This window comes from Anolis carolinensis, chromosome 1 (assembly GCF_035594765.1).
Source record: "Anolis carolinensis isolate JA03-04 chromosome 1, rAnoCar3.1.pri, whole genome shotgun sequence".
Lineage (NCBI taxonomy): Eukaryota > Metazoa > Chordata > Lepidosauria > Squamata > Dactyloidae > Anolis > Anolis carolinensis.
In genome coordinates, this window is record NC_085841.1 from 354701534 (window position 1) to 354722583 (window position 21050).

The 21050-nt window shown below is 38.0% G+C and overlaps 1 protein-coding gene across 2 annotated transcripts in view; it reads right to left on the bottom strand.

Annotated features, from left to right (window-relative positions):
• The window catches only part of brf1 (BRF1 RNA polymerase III transcription initiation factor subunit), a 267788-nt gene that overhangs the window by 7356 nt on the left and 239382 nt on the right, over window positions 1-21050 (bottom strand). For both annotated transcript variants that reach the window (XM_003214279.4, XM_062968566.1), the window contains 2 exons: window positions 11682-11733; window positions 7715-7886 (listed from right to left, as the gene is read on the bottom strand). In XM_003214279.4, the coding sequence (XP_003214327.1) occupies window positions 7715-7886; window positions 11682-11733 (224 nt within the window). The remainder of the gene's footprint in view (window positions 1-7714; window positions 7887-11681; window positions 11734-21050) is intronic.

Sequence of the window (21050 nt, forward strand, 5' to 3'; positions counted from 1 at the left end):
CTGCAACCTCCTTGAGAGGGGCAAGAAAGACAATAACTGAGGACAGCTCTTGTTTCAGTATCCTGCCTTTGGATTTCCTGTAAGCATTTGTTTTGCAAATGAATGAAACAGAGACAAACAGGCTCCTTTAATGTTCTACTAAGTGGTTCAAATGGGCATAGGCACCTTGCCTCCCAGTTTTTGGGGGAAAGTAAGATGTAAATAAGGATTCTAATCCTTGTGTCGAAAGCTTTTGTGGCTGGAATCACTGGGTTGCTCTGAGTGCTCAGAGTGCCTGTGGAGGTGGGCTAGGGCATTCCAAAACGCTTTCATGTGTTGGGAGGCTTTATGTGCAATTTGAGAGTAAAAACCATTCCAAAGGCTTTTTGTAAAAGGGGGTTGCAGATTTGGAAGACTGGTGGTGAACTCAGGGGCCGCAACATGGGACTCAGGGGTCATGTGTGGCCCACATGCTGAACTATGCCCATTTCTGCTCTAGAAGACCATGAGTATATAAGTGCAATTTTTAAGCTTTTTAAACTCTGGTAATCAGAACAGAATTTTGTGCAGACAGATGTACATAAACGATTTTTTATTCTGTCGGCTATGCTTCTTGCACTTTGTAAAAAAATTTCCTATGTGCATGTTCCTAATACAAAGGTATCAGTATACTTCATAATATCAAGACTAACAGTATTTATTTTGGAATGATTCAAAAATACCTACAATAGCGAGCAGGGCAACAGTTCAGTGATCTTTAACAAGTTTCGTACAGTTACTATCATTATTATTATGAGTTTCCTTCAGCAGCAACAGACACGCCTATGCGGGTGCCGTTCTCTGGGAAAGCGACTCTAATCATATATGCCCCTGAAAAAAGAGTTCCCTACGGTTTGAGTGATTACTTTCCACTCAAATCAACCCCATCTGTTATGATTATTCCACAGACTTCGCACAAAAGTTGAAATCAACATCCCCTGCTAAATTAAGGGTGCCAAGTTGCATACGCTGTACATAATCAACACTCCAGTGCCAACCTTCTCAGCGTGACACTGTCAGGCCTCACAATTAGTGGCTTCCATGTCACGTCGCTGGGTATATGTACAGATTTATACCACAGTTAAGAAGGTTCAGTGCAGTAATGAAACTGTATATCCCAAGCACCGGGGGTATTCTCATCTCCTTCTCCCCTCCCATGCACACTGACTTGATGGCTCCCATTGCTGAAATATCCTTTTAGTGAGGAATGTTGACAAACTTTGTTTAGATTTAGAAGTACACAGCTGATGTGCAGCCACAATGCAAGGTTTCTGTCTTTCACTTGAAATAATAGAATTGGGTTAACAGATTTAGTCCTTGGTTGTCTCTAGATTTTATTATACTATAATACATGCAACAATATTATTCACTTGAAGGCTCTTATTCCATCACTGTGTGGGAACATTAAGTTCTTATCACGCAAAAAAGTGCACTTTATGGGAAGGCAGAATAAAAGGACAAGAACCAAATATAATAAGTGTGAGGGATGGGAAACCGGGAAGGTGAAGGGTGATGGAGATTTTTGAGATCACAAGGTATTAGACAGATGCCACTTTTCAGAAAGCAGGAAGGAAAATGTCAAGGGTGGAAAATTAATCAGGAAAAACATTTAAATACAAAGCACAACAAGGAGAAAGAATGTACTGTAATTTGAAGTGCTGATAGGTGTCCTGCAGTGGGACTAAGTAGGGGAAAACATAATTTGGTGCCCCCATTCAAAAGTGGGAAGGTGAAGTCTCTGCAAAGTCTAAAAAATAAAAAGAAGCAAACATGGATGCTCATTTGTTAGGGATGTTTTGACTAAGATTTCCTGCATTTTGCAAAGGGTAGGACTAAATGATGTTTAGAATGAGCTCAAATTCTACAATTCCTTTATTTGAGATTATCATTCCCACATGTTCACTTGGCATTCGTTCTGTTTATCCCTTCCACTGACTGCTAACATATCCTGAACTATAATATTGCCATTCATATCATGCCAAAGTATGGTTTGGCGTCAACTATAGTTTTTTTTTTTTTTTTTTTTTTAAATAAATTTTTATTTTTTAAAACACAAAAAATACATACCGTAGACATACAAAACATTTACAATTCCCACCACCAACACGAGGATTGTTTTCTTTTTACATATTCATTTCTTTATGAGACAATTTTTATATCTTTATCTTAATCCATTTCCAACCTATATACTATATAACATTTGTATCTTATTTCTTATGGCTTGATCTCCAGATTGATTCATGATATAGTTCTTTACCATTGTCCATCTTTCTTCCATTTCTCTTGTTCTATTTTCATTAGTTTTTACAACATTTAGTTTCACATTCATAATTTCAAATTCCATTTGCTCCACCATATATTGGTACCATTTATTTACTGTCCATTTTGATTTATCTTTCCACCCTAATACTATTACTGCTTGTGCACATTCAATTATTGCTTCTTTTATTTCCCTTTTATTTCCCATTTCCTCTCTTTTCCCTAATACCGCTATTTCCTTTGTTATGACCCACTCATTTCCTAGTATTTGATTTGACTCATTTTGTATAGACTGCCAAAAATATTGTACATGTTCACATTCCCACATCATGTGCATAAACCGCCCTTTCTGACGACATCCATGCCAGCAGTGACTACTCCCCTTTTTATAGTAGTATGCTAATTGGCAGGGTGTACGATACCATTTGTGCAATATTTTCCTCCTCATTTCTCGTACTCTGGTATTCCTTTTCATCCCTATTGTCTCTACCACATTTCTCATCTCTTGTTCTGTGATTTGCAGCTCCGTTTCCCACATACTTTTCAGATCCCGTATTATACATCCATCAGCCTCTATGAGCATTGTATATATTTTGCTGGCCTGTGCCTTCTTTCCTTCCCCCTTTTCTCTTATTATCTTTTCAAAGGCGTTATCTTCTCTCTTAACCATATTAATATTTTCTTTTATTTTGCAATATGCACAGATTGCTCTTATCTGTAACCAATTTTCTTCTCCAAGCCATTGTTTAATTTTATTTTCTCTTACCGTTCCCTCTCTGTCATATAGTTGTTCTAGTCTCTCTATTCCTTTTTCCTTCAATGTTTGAATATTTCTATTCATATTTGATTCCTTATCCTTATTGATTATCCATACTGTTGACATTTTAGATTTTAAGCTACTTATTCTCCCTTGCCATTTCTTCCACACTTGCATTGTTCCTTTCATTGGTCCTATTAATTTATCTATATTTCTCTTATCCCATTTTCTAAAGATTATTTCTTCACAATTAACTCCATTCATTTCCTTTTCAAATCTCACCCATTTTTTATTTGTCACTTGTAATTCTATTGCTCTTTCAATTTGGAAGGCATCACTATATAGCTCTAGGCATGGACAGCCCCATCCCCCTTTCATTTCTTTTGCAATTATCAATTTTTTCCTTACTCTTGGTCTTTTCCCTCCTTCAACCCAATAATTTAGTTTCCTATCCCATTCCTTTAATTTTGCCATGGGAGGAATTCCTGGGAGAGCCTGAAATAAATACATCATTTTTGGAATTATCAATATTTTCAATGCCCTTATCCTAGACATCTGTCTCAAATTTTTATTCTTCCACCTACTCATTTGTTTTAACATTCTCTTCCATGCCATTCTATAATTTCCATCTATTATTTTATCAAGTGTCTTAAATATCCAAATTCCCAAATACTTCATCTTTTTAATACCCAATTTTAAACCTGATTCCTTCCTTATCTCTAATTGTTCCTTCGGTGGCGTATTAATAAATAATATCTCTGATTTCTCCATATTTACTGATAGCCCTGATACTTTTTTAAACTCCCTCAATATTATTTTCATTGATTTAATCATTTCCCTTGGTCTCTGTGTTAAAATTATTGCATCGTCCGCATACAGGTTCAATCTCAACTCCTCCTTCCTCCCAATCTTATACCCTTCCCATGTTTCATCCATCCTTATTTTATATGCTAGGGGTTCTATTACCAGAGCAAATAACATTGGGGATAATGGACAACCTTGTTTGGTCCCGTTCTCAATTTGAATGTTTTCCGTTCTTTGTCCATTCACTCTAATACAAGCCGTATTCTCCCTATATACATTTTTAATCATTTCACAGAAATTATTCCCCAAATTTAGTTCTTTACATAATCTATACAGATATTCATGGTTTACTTTGTCGAAAGCTTTATACACATCTAACTTTAGAATTGACAATTTTCTTTTTGTTTTTGTCGCATGACAAATCACATTAACAACATTTCTTATTGGTTCACTGATACTCCGCCCTTTAACAAATCCATATTGGTCTTCTCCTATAATCTTTGGTAGAATAATTTCCAATCTATTTGCTATGATTTTCATGAATATCTTATAATCTTGGTTTACTAAACTGATCGGACGATATGATTCTGGGAGCTCCGGTTGTCTATCTGGCTTCAGAACTGGAATAATTTCAGAAAGTTTCCATGTTTCCGGGACAATACCTCTCATATATACCTCATTAAACATTTCAGCCATATATGGTACCAACTCATGCATAAAGGTCTTATAAAATTCTGCTGTATATCCATCTATACCAGGTGCCTTATATTGTTTCAGTCCTTCAATTACCTGAATTACTTCTTCCTGTGTTATTTCATCATTTAGCATAATTTTATCCTCCTCATTTACTTTATTCCCAATTTTTATTTCTTCATTATTCACCTGTTCTTTTTGGTACAACTCCCTGTAAAAATCTCTCATTATTTCTTCGAGTTCCTTTCTTCCATCTTTCACCAATCCATTTTTATCTTTAAGTTTTGTTATACATGACTTTTCCTTTCTCCTCTTTAAATATCTCACCATTTGTTTCATTGATTTTGTACCCCATCCATTAATTCGTTGCCTCACACTCTGTCTCATTTTGTTCCATTGCACCTCATCCATTAATTCCAATTCTTTCTTTTTCTGCCTTAATATACTATTTATATTTCTTCTCCTCGTTATTCTCAATTGTTCTTGTATTGATTCAATTTCTTTTATACATTTTTCTCTTTTCTCTCTCCAACTTTTCCTTATGTAGGACTCAATACTAAAACATTGACCTCTTAATACACTTTTAAATGAGTCCCACACCACAGTTTTAGATAACTCTCCATTATCATTTATTCTATAATATTCTTTTATCTCCTCCTGAAGCTTCAATTTATATTCATCTTTTTCTGTTACCACCGAATTATATCTCCAAATTCTTTGACTAATCTCATTACTCAATCCCAAGGTTGCAATCAGAGGACTGTGGTCTGACAAAAATATTGGTTTCCTTTCTACCTTCTTTATTTGGGCTTTGCTTGCTTTATTTAGTAAGATATAATCTATACAGCTAAATTTATTGTGTCTTGCTGAATAAAAAGTATCCCTAATACTTTGATTTGCGTGTGCATCCACCATATTAAGCTTATTTACATTTATTGCTTTTTTATTTTTTTTAGTTAAGTCCAAATTGAAATCGCCTGCCCAAATCAATGTCCCTTCCGCATAATTATCCAGCTTCTTTTTAGTATTCAATATATACTGTTTTGTGTTTCTGTTCGGTGCATATATCACAGCTAATGTTATTTTAACCTGATTTATCTTGCCTTTCACAAAAACTGTTCTTCCTTCCCTATCTCTTTGAACATCAAGCTCCTGAAATGGAACATTTTCATTGATTAGAATTGCTACCCCTCGTGAGTTCCCTGTCCCTCGAGATTCATAAATTCTATTCCATGTTTTATCTTTAATCAATTTATCCCTCCCCCTCTTTTTATGAGTTTCCGATAACATTATCACATTTATCCTACATTCCTTTGCCATTTTCAACATCCTATAAATCTTAAGATCTGCCATTCCATTTATATTCAGTGCCAATATAGTTAAATCACCCATTTGTTTTGTATAATTCCATTTTTATCTCTCCCCCTTGTCTCTTCAGTTTCTTTTCTTCTCCTCTCCCCCTTTTTGCCCCCCACCCTGGATCCCCATTGTGCCCCTTTCCCCTCAGAGTCCAGTCCTTTCCCTTCTCCCATCAGAGAAGGACTCGAAAGAGTTCTATTCTCTTCCCTTCCCAGACTCCACTTGGCGGCTGCGTTGCCCTTCGCCAGTTCCCACACCTGCAAATTATTTTAACCCAGTTTATCAAAGTGGTTTTTTACATCTTGGATCTTGTTTCCATTCTCCTTGTTTCCTCTTTCAGCTTTTGCTTTTTTAGTTCTCTCAATTGTTTTTCCAAAGTTCGTATTTGGTCTAAGTCCATTTGCTTCAAATTTCTTAAGTCTATAGTCTCTTGTAAATCTTGACCATGCTCTCCTTCCCTATTCATCAAGTCTCCAATAACAGATATACTCTGAGTCGAGCATGATTCTATTTGCCCGCCTCTGTCTGCAGCTTCCAGCTCTGTTGATCTTATCTGTCCAGCTGCCTGAAGAGTGTCCTTGGCCTTCTTACTCCCCTTCTTTCTTTTGAAGCTTCTATGGACCTCTTCATTATCTGACTCCTCCGTCTCATCCGATACTCCCCCTTCTGTACAAAATCTCAGAAGTCTAAGCATGGTCTTTCCACTAGCCAAATCAGTAGCTTTATATAATTTACCATCTCTATAGACGATCAGGGTGGCAGGAAAAGCCCAAGTATATCGCTGGTTCTTCCCCTCCAGGACTTTTGTAATTTCTTTCATCTGTGCTCTTTTATCCAGTGTCTCTGATGAAAGATCCAGGAGAGGCCAGACCTTTTTACCTGCCAAGGTAAGGTCTTTTATTTTCCGAAGCTGATTATACACCTTTTCCTTCGTTGCCTCCCTTGAAAAACGGATCAAAATGTCTCTGGGTTTTTTTCTACCTCTATAAGCCCAATGCGATCGTTCTATATCGTCCGGTGAGATTTCCATCAAAGTCTGTAGCCAACTGACAATATTTTGTTTTAAATTGTCACTCATCTGAAAATCCTGCCCTGCTGTTCTCAGGCGTATATTTGCTCTTCGTGACCGATCTTCCTGGTCAGCAATCTTGTTTAGGAGTTTTTGGTTTGCACTTTCTAAATGTTTTTTTAAGTTGGCTATTTCCTCTTTCTGTTTTCTAGTCTCCTCTTGCATCTCCATAAATTTACCTTCATACTGTTGCACCTTTGACTCCATTGATCCCAGCCGGGTGTTAATCATTTCAACTTGTTCTTTTAATTCATCATTCCCCTTCTTTAAGCTATCAGAGCTTATCTTTAGTTCATTCAATGTTTGTAATATTTGGTCCAGCTTCCGCCCCCATTCCACTCCCTCCGCCATTATGGCACTCACGTTCAGTTCTTTCCTTCACCCGGTCTTCTGATTTATTTTCTGAGGTTTCAAGTTTCAGACGCTCAAACTGCGATCTGCTTTGCTTCCTCTTTTTTCACGACCGGGTCCAGGTTGGAGAGAGAGATTTATGATCTTCCTGGGCTTTAAAAATAAGCTTTATTTCTTTTGCAGTTAGGGAGCTCTCTTAGGCACGTCTATCTTATCTGACGCATGCGCAGCATCCCCGGCGTCAACTATAGTTGACACAAAGACTCAATGGGACTTACAAAAGTGGCGACTTAGGAGATTCCACTATATCAGTAAGGGCACTCTATCCTCTCCATCTGTCTGCTGTCTGTTTATTGATCTAATATTCCACCATGGGTCTCTACAATGCTAAAATTAAGGCCTACCATTTCCGCCCATCAACTGAAGGGCGCTCATGCAGTGATCCTCTTCCTCTTCAACTTCTTCTTCTTCTTCCACATCTTCCTCGTGGTTGTATGATACAGGCCCCGTCTCTACCAGGACATTTGTTGGCTTTTCAGTTTCTTGAGCATCAGCCTGAGTACTTGGAAAAACTGCCTGCAAATAATAACAATAAAAAAAACCTTTTTGCCCAAGCTTTCATTTGTGTTTCCACTCTGCTGGGGAAATGTAGTGTTGATGTAATGTTGAGAGCCTAACCCAAGATGGAATTATAAAGATACAGAGTTATTATGGCCACCTAAGGCATGCTTGTTGTTTTGCTATGATTTTATCACAAGGCAGCATACATACATGCACGTTGGCATTTTGCTTTTTCCTCAACTGGCCAATTACCACCGAATTTAAACCAAAGTGATACAAAAAGGGGGATTCAAAAGATAGAGGGAAACTAGGAAAACAAATTTCTGTTCACCAACAGCTGTCTCTTAAAATGCCTTATTTATCTTTTTTCCTTTTTCTCCCCAAAACCCTACTAACTTTTCCCACTATATTTAACTATGAGCCTTGACTTTTCAGATGGTTGTCTATGCTGGAGGGTATAGACAACCACTGTCAAAGTTCCTGGAGAATGGAGTGCTCCCTGGCATGTGTGTGTAGAGTTGGGCTGATACATTATCTATGAATGCATAGGTAAGAGCACAGAGTCCCTGGATACCAGACAGCAGTATATTTAGTTCCTTCCAAGTTCTGTTCTTGAGTACTTGGGTCTCAAACTATGACAGTTGAAAGATATGTTCAGAGTGGCAGAAAATGTATTTATTTAACTATTATTTATTTATTTAAAAGTTTTTATACCATCTGATATCACAAGCAAAATAGGGGGAAACAACTTAAAATAATTTAAAATAATGAAATAATTTAAGTAGACTATAACACAGTACCAGTAAATAAAAATTAAAAAATGAAACCTTTAACAACACAAACATGAAACCATTTTAAAAAGTTAAGGCCAGTTTTAAAACTGCAGATTACCATTTTAAATAAATCAGCGAGGCTTTATTTTAGCAAACTGTCATGTTTGCACTTGAGGCCTAAAGGAAGCAGTATTGGTGCCAATAGCGCCTTCAAGGGAAAGACATTTCACAATTGGGGTGCCCCAGCTAAGGACTTCTCCCATGTCCCATGATCTTACTAGTGGGACACAAATGTAGATCCCTGGGCCATGCACATATACAGAGAAGAATATCAAACTTTTGAGACATTTAAAGCTTTAAAAGTCCTGAAAAGGACACTGAATGTGGACTGGATGCATATTGGCAGTCAATGCAATTTAAAATGCTGAAAAGTAGGCATTATATGGTGTCTATATGGCATTTAGGATTCCTTTATATGATTGTGAAAGCTGGGCAGTGGGGAAAGCTAATAGAAAGGGCACTGCCATCTAACACAGATTTATTACATTGAACTGCATTATGGCCTCATTTAAAATATGGTGTGAAAGAAGAGTTCCAGAGATATGAGTCCCCATTGCAGGAGATAAAGTGGGGGTATAAATAAATGTAATAATAATAATGATAATAATAACAAAAAGACAAATTGGACCAATAACACATCAAGCATGGACTCTCCCTAGAAGCCAAGCTAACTAAATTGAGACTGGTACTTTGGCCATATCATGAGAAGATATGATTCACTAGAAATGACAGTAACACGTGATAAAGTAGAAGGCAGCAGGAAAACAGAAAGACAATTGTACAAGTGGACTCAATCTAGGAAGCCATGACCCTCAGTTTGAGCTGTTGGTACCAAGGTCACTTGGAGGTTTCTCATTGATAGGGTCAATGCAAGTCAAATTCGACTTGATGGCAATTAACAATAATATGGTATTTCAGTCTACTTAGCCCAACCTGGCCATAGATAAGCAATGCAATGAAGGCAGCTCCACAGAACCTTCACAGAAAGAGGTCAAGGAGACTGGGGGCTTTTCCTTTCATGTTGCTCTGACTTTTCAGAACAATTATGCAACTCAAGAACACCAGCACACCACTGCAGGGAATGTGGGTATTTAAAGCAGCAGCTATCACGGCAGCAATAAAAGTGGCACCCCAATTTATATTAATTGTTATGGCAGGAATTTCCGCCCGCCTTGAACATTTACACAGTAGAACGGCAGAATTTAAAGGAGCTACAATTGAACCATTATTTTTTTAAATTGCACAACCCTAATTAAAGCATGACCTTCTTCTAATTATCATGTCCATTTCCCAAATGTCTCTGTACTAGAAATGTGCAAGTTTTTCTAATGAGATGGCATTAAAAAAGAAAAAGAAAAGAACACGTTAAAAAAGAAAATCTTTCCCCCAAACTCCAACAAATGCTGTTTTGAGAGGCAGAGGTGGGGGAGGATCCAGATTCATATTCACTTTAAATATAAAGATGTTAAAGGTTTTATTTAAGAAAATGTCCTGAAATGGTTTCCAACAGCCTACCAAAATCACCTGCATGAAGATTGCATGTGATTTGCCCTGCATAAAAAATAACTGTGAAAAACACATGGAACTATTGGCAAAATGAAGTAGACAAAATTTCAAAACAGTGCAAGTGTTAATAGATGAATTTTGGAAAAGGGAAGCAGGGAAGAATTTAGCACAATCTGAAAACTAGTGACAGCCATTTAAGATTCAGTAACAGAAAGACAGATAGTGTGTATGTGTTCTTTGGATCTGGTTATCATTTATAAAAGAAAAAAGAAAGAAGGCATCTGGTTTTTCTCAGTCATTTTTTGCACCAGAAGCACATTCATGGTTAAAATTCATAGCCTGAAAAGAAATCTGAGGTCATCCAGTACTATACTCAGCCCCACGGAGCTCCCATGGGTCAGTCTGCGTAATACAGAACACAACATGACAAAAAGAGAAGTCAGATAGTTGGAAGTAAAAGTCTAAAAGAGCAAATAACTTCAAAGGACCCAAGCAAGAAGTTTCGCAGCAAACTTTGGGAGAAGGGATGTGCCCAGACAGCTAATTCAAGTCTTGAATACAATGACCAATCATACTCCAAGCAGCATCAAAGCCCAACTACTGAGTCACTCCTGAGGGAAATCTCATTGTATTCCTCTATTATAGATTCCAAAAACACTTCAGAATGCATAATCCCTATTGTTCTGCTGTTTCGTAGTGGTTGGAGCTTTCATGTTTCAGGGCAATTTCTCACCCCTCCACAATCACTGGGGTTAGGGATGCAACACTCCCATAAACATGGGAAACACTATTTTTTTTATCTGAGAGAACATCTCTCTAGGAATCTCTAGGTTTTCCAATACCACTGTGTAGTGGAAGTTGATCATAAGGTGGAGGCTTTTAAGCAGAGGCTGGATGGCCATCTGTCGGAAGTGCTTTGAATGAGATTTTCCTGCTTCTTGCAGGGGGTTGGACTGGATGGCCCGTGAGGTCTCTTCCAACTCTACGATTCTATGATTCTATGATTCTAAGGTCAACCTAGAGGACCTAGAGATTCCTAGAGAAAACATAGTAATCAAAGAACAAACCTACCAAACCTATCTTGTTTGTAACTCGGGGACTGCTTTTATTTGGCATACAGCCACCATGATGCAATGGTTTGAGTTTTGGATTAGGAATCTGATAAACCAAAGTCCAAATCTCTACTGAGCCCATTGGGTGACTTTGGGCAAGTCATACTCTCTCAGCCTCAGAAGAAGGCAAGGGCAATTCCCTTTTGAACAAAATTTGCCAAGAAAACCCGATAGGGCTTCCTTAAGTTGGAAACAACTTGAAGGCACATAATAACCACAACAATACATATATTCACTGAGAGGGAGAGAGAATATAAAAACAAATGTGACACAATTTGGGAAAGTAAGACTACATCTTCTATAACTTCCCAGACATTGGAGATAAATAATTCTAAAGAAAATTTAAACTAATGCTGTACCTGTTCAGTTGCTGGCCTTTTTGCTAGTTGTGTCGAAATCAAAGGTCTTAACCTGGGGAAAAAGAGAATTAAAGATGTTAGACAGTTGAGGTAATAAAAAAAGGTTGAAAAAACAAGTAGAGTTTGCAGCCTTTGGCACTGGATTGCTAGAAAATGGGGCAAAGATAAATGCCATGAAGAAATATGAAGCCTATGGAAGCAATCTGATGAGAACTGTGGGAGAAAAAAGATCAGGTAACAGCATTTCAGTAAGAAATAATAATGAAATCCTGGCCTTTTCCATCAACACCAAAAAATCTTATTGAAAACTCTAGTTCATCTTGAATCATTCTCCTTTTAATTGTATAAGATTTGAATTATTTATGCACACATAAAACATTTACCTAACCCATTAGCAGAAATGCATTTATTTATTCAATTTCTAGCTTGCCTTTCTTCCAAGGTGTGAGCTTGCCAAGGCTTGTGAGCTTGCCTAGGCTTGCCAAAGTGGTTCAGGCCAAATTAAAACAAAGTTCAACTAAAACGCCATTACTACTTTTCATTTTTGTTTCAAAACATATTTAAAATGCATTTTTTGAAAAATGATGAAGCCCTAAGACATCAGATGAAAGACCCTTGTCTGCTGAATGAAAGAGAGGTCAGCCTCCCATATAATAGCATGACAATCACTATAGTCAACTAAATATATTTCTAAAACCCCAAATCTCAAGACTGAATCTGCAAAAGTAAACTAAACACAGTTATCAGTCCTTTCTGTACTGGTGTATGTGTGTGTGTGTATGCATGTATGTGTATGTGTATATATATATATATATATGTGTGTGTGTGTGTGTGTGTGTGTGTGTGTGTGTATACACACACACACACCCCTACCAACTGAGAATGACGCTCCATGTACCTGAGAACGTGGAATATAGCTTATGAATGGGTACACCACAATACATTTGCCAGTCTTAAGGTGCTAGTGGTTATCCTGGCTGCAGAATGCTGGAAACTGTATTTCAAAAAAGTAACTGTATACTTCATCAAAGACTACGTAGCTAGCTACTGAGTTTGTAAGACTTGTGTAGGGCTGTGGATAACATGAGAGAAAATTGGTCTAGGATAGAGGAAAGTCATAGTCCCACTCTAGTCCACTTTGGTCAGACCTCACCTGGAATACTGTATCCAGTTCTGGACACCACAAGTCAGAAGGACATTGAGAAGCTAGAACGTGTTCAGAGAAGGTTAACCAAAATCATCAAAGGTTTGGAAACCAAGCCCAATGAGGAATGACTGAGGGATCTGGGTTTATTTAGCTTGGAGAAGAGAAGAGAGGGAACATGATGGCCATGTTTAAATATCTGAAAGCACATCACATTGAGGAAGGGGTACGCTTGTTTTCTACTTCTGTAGATAATAAGGCACAGAGCAATGGATTCAAGTTGCAGGAAAAAAAGATTCCACATAAGCATTAGGAAGAACCTCCTGATGGTAAGAGCTATTTGGCAGTGGAATATGTTGCTACCTTGGGGGTGTGATGGAATCTGTCTTCTCTAGAGGTTTTTGAGCAGAGCGTGAATGGCCATCTGTTGGTGTTCCTTTGATTGTGCTTTTCCTGCATGGCAGGAGGTTGGACTAGAAAGCCCAGTGGTTCTCAACTTGTGGGTCCCCAGATGTTTTGGCCTTCAGCTCCCAGAAATCCCAACAGATGGTAAACTGGTTGGGATTTCTGGGAGTTGTAGGCCAAAACACCTGGGGACCCACAGGTTGAGAACCACTAAGACAGCTCTTGTGGTCTCTGCCAACTCGGTGATTCTATTATTTATTCATAGAGAAAATAAAAGTCAACTTGACAACAACAACACTGTATTAAACTCCTGGGTTCTCCTTAATTCTACCTAATTTTTCACAGAATCATAGTTGGAAGAGACCAGGGCCAACCAATACAACCCCATTCTGCCATGCAGGAATACACAAAGAGCCCCTGACAAGTGTACATTCAGCCTCTGTTTAAAAACCTTCAGAGAACATCCCATCTACTTCAAAACAGCATATCACACTGTTGAACTATCCAGTGAGCTTCATAAATAACTTCCTTCCTTAAGGAGTGTGTGGCTCTTTAAGCAAGTTGTGGCTCTTTAAGCAAGTTTACTCCTAAATCCATTTTCCACAGATTGTTTTATATAAATGTTTTCCACTACCTTGTGTGTGTCTTAGGTTGCTTTACAAACTATTCTTTGATGAATTAAAATAAAATATTTTTTTAAAAAAGAAGTTATTTTGCTTTAAGGAGACAGACTCAAGTGAATATGTGAAGAGCTTAAGGCTTTCATTATCTCAGAATATTAAAATTCAAAGACCTGGCGGAGCTGGAGGGAACCCACCTTTGAGCAGCATTAAGATGCTGAACAATTGACAGCCCAAGGGAGTTTTAAAAAAGGTGAATGCTCCAAGGGCACTCTGTGGTTACCTAGTCACCTTTCCCAGCAACACTTAGTGCCTATGGCTACCAACTCCTGGCCAACACACCCAAACTCTGAAGACACCATTCTTGTTCTCTTCCATGGTGATACATATCTGATGTTAAAGCTGAACTCTAAGAAGTGGATAGATTTATGATCTTCATTCTAGGGTGGCCAATAAGTAATTACAAAGACACATGTTTGAGCATATTACCTATTCTTTTTCCTACTGAAAAATTTATTGCAAAAACTTTTAAGCATTTTCCAGAGGCTGATTTTAATGTGGTTTTTTTTTGGGGGGGGGGGGGGGGGAACATACTGACATCTTGGGGCCGTGAATATGCAAAACAATGACTGTGCAGGGGGTTATTACAACCATATTTTCTATATATTATAATTACAGCAACCCCAAGGAAGTCAGCTAAATGTATTAAAAATAATAATTACAAAAAGCTGGAGGAACCAGTTTTGTCCAGTTCTCCCTATATTTTGCTTCATTGGGATGTCTCCTACAATAGGTGTGCAAACCTATAAAAAGCATCAAAGTTGTTCCAGACAGTCAGCTGAACAAACAACATGCAATATAATGCATTATTATATTTTCCATTAGCTGCAATGTTCTGGTTTTAAGACTCCCAAATTCCATTATCTGAAGAAACATTATTTATTTATTATGTGTAGTTTAAAACGGTTTCTGACTGCATTTCTATTTGTACTCTCCCAGAAATAAGTTCCACTCAACACAGCAGAACGTTTGCTTGCTGCTGCTGTTTTAACATTTATTGCTTGTTTGAGTCACTTTTAAAAATGCAGAGAAGATTTACCTGAAGTCCATTGGTCAGAAAGGAATGAGAGTCACCAGAGAAACAGGAATCTGATGACATTTGTTTTAAAAGCAAGGAGAATGTGTTTGCACCCTGAAAGTATGAGGGTTATCCAGAAAGTAGATTGTTTTGGAATTAAAAATGGACAAAGTATAGGAGAAAACATTTACCATATGCAATTGAAAGCCACACCCAAATACTACTTCTCAACATAGTCGCCATTCAAATCTAGGCACTTGTCATAGCGATGAATGGGCTTGGCAACTCCTTCCCCACCAAACTCTGCTGCTTGCATCCTCAACCAGCCTTTCCAACAATGGGGGAGTGGCTGGCAACGCAGCGTTTTGACGACGCTGCGCAGCTGCGGAAAGGGCTGACTGGCTGGCGGCAGAGTTTGGTGGGGAAGGAGTTGCCAAGCTCATTCATTACTATGATAAGTGCCTAGATTTGAATGGCGACTATGTTGAGAAGTGGTAATTGGGTGTGGCTTCCAACTGCATATGGTAAATGTTTTCTCCTATACTTAGTTCATTTTTAATTCCGAAATGTAATCTACTTTCTGGATAGCCCTCGTAGTTAGGTTATCATAGAGAAATACAATATTTCACTGTCTTTTAAAGTAAACTGTTACAATAGTAATGGCATCAGAATATTAATGGAACAAAATACAAAACTACCAGGAAATTTATTAAGAACTTGTGGTGCAAGTGTATTACCGACTGTCAAAGAATAACAACACATATTTATTTTTGTATTTCTATTCCAATACTTGGCTCACTCCAGATGAACTCTCATTATGTCTTGCATGCTGATAAATACAGGAAGAGGTTTAAAATACAAAGGACAGATTGTTAAGATAAAGACCTAAAAGCAAGCAAAGCAACAACTGATAATGAAGCTGTCTTTTGGATTTTTTAAAAAAGAAGTCTACCTCTCATTATCTTCCTTTTCTGCAGTTATCTTTTGCTGACTTCCCATCTCACTGACTCACAAAATGAAAAAAGCCCTGGCATTCCTGACAGCTGTGGGATTCTGGGAGATGTGGTCTACTGAAGTAACTTCCAAGTTCTGGATGTGACCAATGTAGTATAGAATTGTATTTCTCACAGAAGCCTACCAGGTCTTTCTAAGGCTATCAACAAGTAATGTGTTCTGCTGCTATTGTTTCTCGGCAGTCAGCAATGAGTGGGGTGGCACTACACATCTCTTTGAGATTCTATCTAGCCATTATGACTAGTCTTTAATAGCCAAGGGCAGCACTCTTTCTTCCTCTTCTCCGTCCCCCCCCCCCCCCCCCACACACACACACCTTCTTTTCATAAGTATCTCCTGTTAAACCATCAACATTGGTGTCTGTCACCATATCTTGGGGCAGTGAAATTCTATATATTCATGATGAGGCCAGCCTTACATTTATTAAAGTGTGGCTGAAGCAACAGTCAATTACAAAACCATCATGTCTTTCTTCTCTGAATGTGCCATTCAGCCTGTTTTGTTCTGCCCACTAAACCACTGCCATGACTTATAGTAGAGGATACCATCATACTTTCAGCGTTGAAGTAAAATCCATCTGCTTCTGTTCATGCAATGAGATGGGAGGAAAGTTGCCCTCTGCCTAAGACACCAAAACATCTTGAGCTGGCTCAGGTGCAGTGAAGAAATAGGTCCTTTGGAAACTAATTTACCAGTTTCATTGTATGATCTATATCAGGGCTTATTAAACTGTGGGTCCTAACCCCAAATGGGAGCCCCTGAGCTCAATGTTGAGGTCCTGGAAAATCTGTATTCTGAACAAAACCTAGTGGCTGTTTTAGGTCCTCATCAAATGCAGCAAGAGGAGCATTTTCTCTCCACTTCTCTTCACTGCCAGAATGGAGTCCCATGGAGCCCATCACATGACGCAGGGCAACTTCCGGCGGGACGTGTGGCTCTGTTCTGGAAGCAGAGAGAAGTGGAGCCCAGAGTGCCCTAGAGGAGTCAGGTTTTTACTCAACTCCCCATTGAAAAAGTGAAGAGGAAGAGGGGGAAGACTAATCTGAAGAGGGAAATGACGTGAGAAGACTGATGACGAGCCTTGATAGGAGGGAACAGAGCCTGATGGTTCCATCTGCTGTCCCACCCTTTCCACCTGACCATGTGATAAGGTCCTTAGACATTTACACGAATCTATTGGGCAGTGGTCTCTGTAGAAGATGTTTCATAAAAAGCAAAACCAACCTATTTTTATACCTACTTTATATACGTATATACCTAGGCTCACATAAACATTTCTCACCAGCACAGCCAAATTTGGAAGTTGTCTCCATCTTTGTTCTGCTCCTCATCTAATATAATGGTGTAGTCTTTTTAAAAAAGTGCTCAAGAGCATGCTCTCTGTCCATCTGCCTAAAACATCCAGCCTCCTTTTAATGGTATTCCTCAGAAAATGACTTGCAGTATAAACCTGCACTGAGAAATCTTAAGCAAGAAAATATGGGAATCACATAATATTGAAAACCCTAGGCATCAAGAATGGAACACTATCAAGAATTTCACCTCTTTCGCTCCAAAGCACCGTTTTAGACAAAAATGTGTTACTTCTCTCTCCTCCCCCCCCTCTTTTTTTAAAAGAGGAAAATAGTTTATATTTCTTGGCTGATCACATTTTCTCAAGAGAGAACTTCTCCATTTTACTGTACATGAGGTGCAGCAAAGTTTTCATCACAGTGTGCTTCTTTTTAATGCTGCAATCACCCGACCTCCTTGTAAGAGAACAGCTTCTGACACAGCAGCCATATGGAATCGTAAATTACTGGCTGCCATGGCTACAAATATTGGCTCCTTCTGCCATTTCATTTAACCAGCGAGGGCTCAGATACTGCAATGTGCCATCACAGCTGGCATGGGAACAGACACTGATGCAGAAGCACCAAAAGTCATAGGAAATAATAGTCCGAGTTATTTTAGCTAACTTTGTTATTCCCACAGTTGGAGTAAACTGCATACATTCAATTATTTAGATTTTTGGAAGAGGCGTTTTAATGTGGCAAGCAGGCCAGGGAACATAGTGACACCATGAGATTGAAAAGAAAGAAAAATGGCCCATATATAATTTAGCCAAAAGATGTGATGATGGTCACAAACGTGGGGTGGTTGTAAAAGAAGGGAAGACAAATCTGTGCTAGATAAAGCCACCCGACAGCTATTAGCAAAACAGCTTAGAAACAAAATATTGTCATGGGTCTATTCAATCTTCCATGGCTTCCTATAGGAATTTTGAGTCTAGCCAAACTCCCATGGTTTCCTCCAGGACCTTGTACTGCATTTCCTGCTCTAAAACAGACTCACTGCATGAGCCACTGAATGATGCCCATGTTGGGATTCTGCAGCACCAAATCAAAACCTGACTTTCTATAAACCCTTCAGGCAGAACTAATTTTCTCTCGTTTGCGCATGTCTGTATCGTATGGTTGCATGATTTAAAATTGCTTTAATTTAGCTAGTTTTCAACAGATACTCTGTTTAATATGTTTTAATTTTTAATAATTATTGTTATTCTTTACTGTTTTAAATGGTTTTTATTTTTTGAAGCCCTTCAGGTATAAGGAGGGATGTAAATATTTTAATAAATAAAATACATAAATAATAACGAGTAACTCAGTACTTAGGCAAATTCCACTCATACAATGGTACTAGCAATTGGAGCTATCCCATTCTATCAAAATATAGACAATTTTACATCATATATAACTTTGCAATAGCAGTGCAACTCACCAAACCATCCCCCCAAAGAAGAAACACAGATAGCAAAGGAAGAATAGATGAAAAATAAAAGCCTAAAAACTAGGTCTATCAATTAATTAGAAGATTTTTAGTTGATAAACCACTCTGTAACTGGTTCAATTTAAATTGATATATTATCAAGAATTGAGATGCTGAAGAAAACTGACTTTTTAACGAAACTATCACTATCTATTCCAATAAAACACTAGAAGCAAATAGCCTCAAAACAGAAACAAACACAATATAATTAACAAAACTGTTCCTCCATAAATAAATCAACTTAGAATTTAGCCAATTCATTTACAAATTAAGAGTCTTCAAACAAGCTATTAACACAATATTGGTTGGTTGAGCCCATTTGAGAGCTATATAAATACACCCATCAAGAGAGCTATTTAACTCTGAAAGCTGACAAATCTGACATTCTCTTGACAAAGCGTAATGGCAAAAAAATTGTCATCCTGTCTATTCATCACTGAATCTGCTTAGCTCATGTTCTGCCTTCAATTGAGCTGTAGAAGATAACATCTAGGTTTGTCCTCTAGCTTAACAACTTAAAAGAAGATGCAATATAATAGATTCTGACAGGGCTGAAGAGTGCATAAATTGAATTTCCAAAGTGAACAAAATGCCAGGCAAAGGAACAACAAGGCGCTTGCTATGGTAAACAGCTGCTTTTATTTGCTTTGATTTTACAGCTAAAAATGAGACCACACAGACAACCTGGGGCTGCCATGACACGCAAGTTAAATTAAGACCCTCAATTTCTGCAAAACCATAAACACAGGGTTACAAAAGGGGAGGGAGAGCCATGTACAGCCTCAATTTCCTTGGGAAAAGGGTGGGCTGTGAAAGAGAAAGAAGAATGGAAGAAAGAGGTAGTTCAAGGACATACTTCTAAAGTATGCTAGAACTAAAGCTCAAACGACATACTGTCTGTTGAAAGCCAGATCTAAAGTGATTGTATATATATTTTTAAAAGGTGTGTTTACAATTTCTAAAGAAATGGTGTGTCTGACTTTCTTACCTTTCAGTGTGTCCCCTCTGAACTGCTTTTCTCCTCATCTGAGCTCAGTTAGAAAAACAGAGCAAGGGCTGAGTGTGAAAGAAGTCATATAAAGATCAAAAGCACACACAGGTTTAGCTCTTGAACACAGATATACATTTTTTTCTACACCCTTCAATACCTGATTTAAGCATGATTAGGACAGACTGCAGCTTAGAAGGAAAAGGTAATGCTGTCAGCACACGTAGTCTGAACCTGAATGCAATCTTCAACTTAAGATTTTTTTAAAGAATTGTTTTAAATTTAAAAATGTAAATAATTGTTTTAAAAACCAAACATCTTTGTCATCTACCTCATGGCATCTCAGTCCTCCTAAGTCTAGAGATGGCAAATATATTCTATAAATTCTGAAAACCAAACTCAAAAGATTCTCAGCGTCTTGTTTTCAACAGATCTGCAAGAATGGAACTTTCATAAGAAAAATTGTTCTATATTAAGAATCACTATAGTAATAGTGCTATATTGTTTTTGTCCGTATGTTAAACCTTTCTGATCTCTCTTCATCTTTACCTTTCACTTCAGAGCTTTCAAGTGTTATTTTTCAGATATACTTCTCAGAAGGACACAACCAACATGGAAACAACACTACTAGAAAGCGAACATTGCACACTCTTATGTCTCAATAGCAGCCAAGTTTCCTTACAAGACCATACTTCTGGGTATGGAAAGATCTTCAACCAGAAGGTAAGATTGCCACTTGGAAAACAATGGCTGCACCCGGGGCTACTTTTCCCTCCCTTTACTTTTCACAGAGGGATATGCACATGCCTTCAAGTCACCTGTTGACTAATGGCGACCCATTGCATTTCACTTGGTTTTCTTAAGCAAGGATTATTCAGAGGTGGATTTGCCAGTTCTTTCCTTTGAAATATAGCCTACAGCATTGGGGATTTGTTGACAGTCTCCCATCCAAACCCTAGCAAGGGCTAGCCCTGCTTAACTTCCAAGATCAAGAGGATCTGGTGTCCTCAGGATTTCTAGGCATAACAAAGGAACTATTTCCACTGAAAAACTGTTTTATACATAAAATATATTTCAAAGTAGTTGCATGCATCAAAACATATTTTAAAGACTGTATTTGAGGGGATCACTCAGACCCAAAAGATTGACATAAACAAAAATAAATATCTTGTCAGAAGGATCATGTTCTACCATTCCTGATTGCTCTCCTTTCACCATCCTCACCCTAACCACTGTTTGCATCTTGTTTCCAATAATTAAATATCACTAAAAAGATCCACACTGACTCAAGAAGATATGCTTGTACACCTGG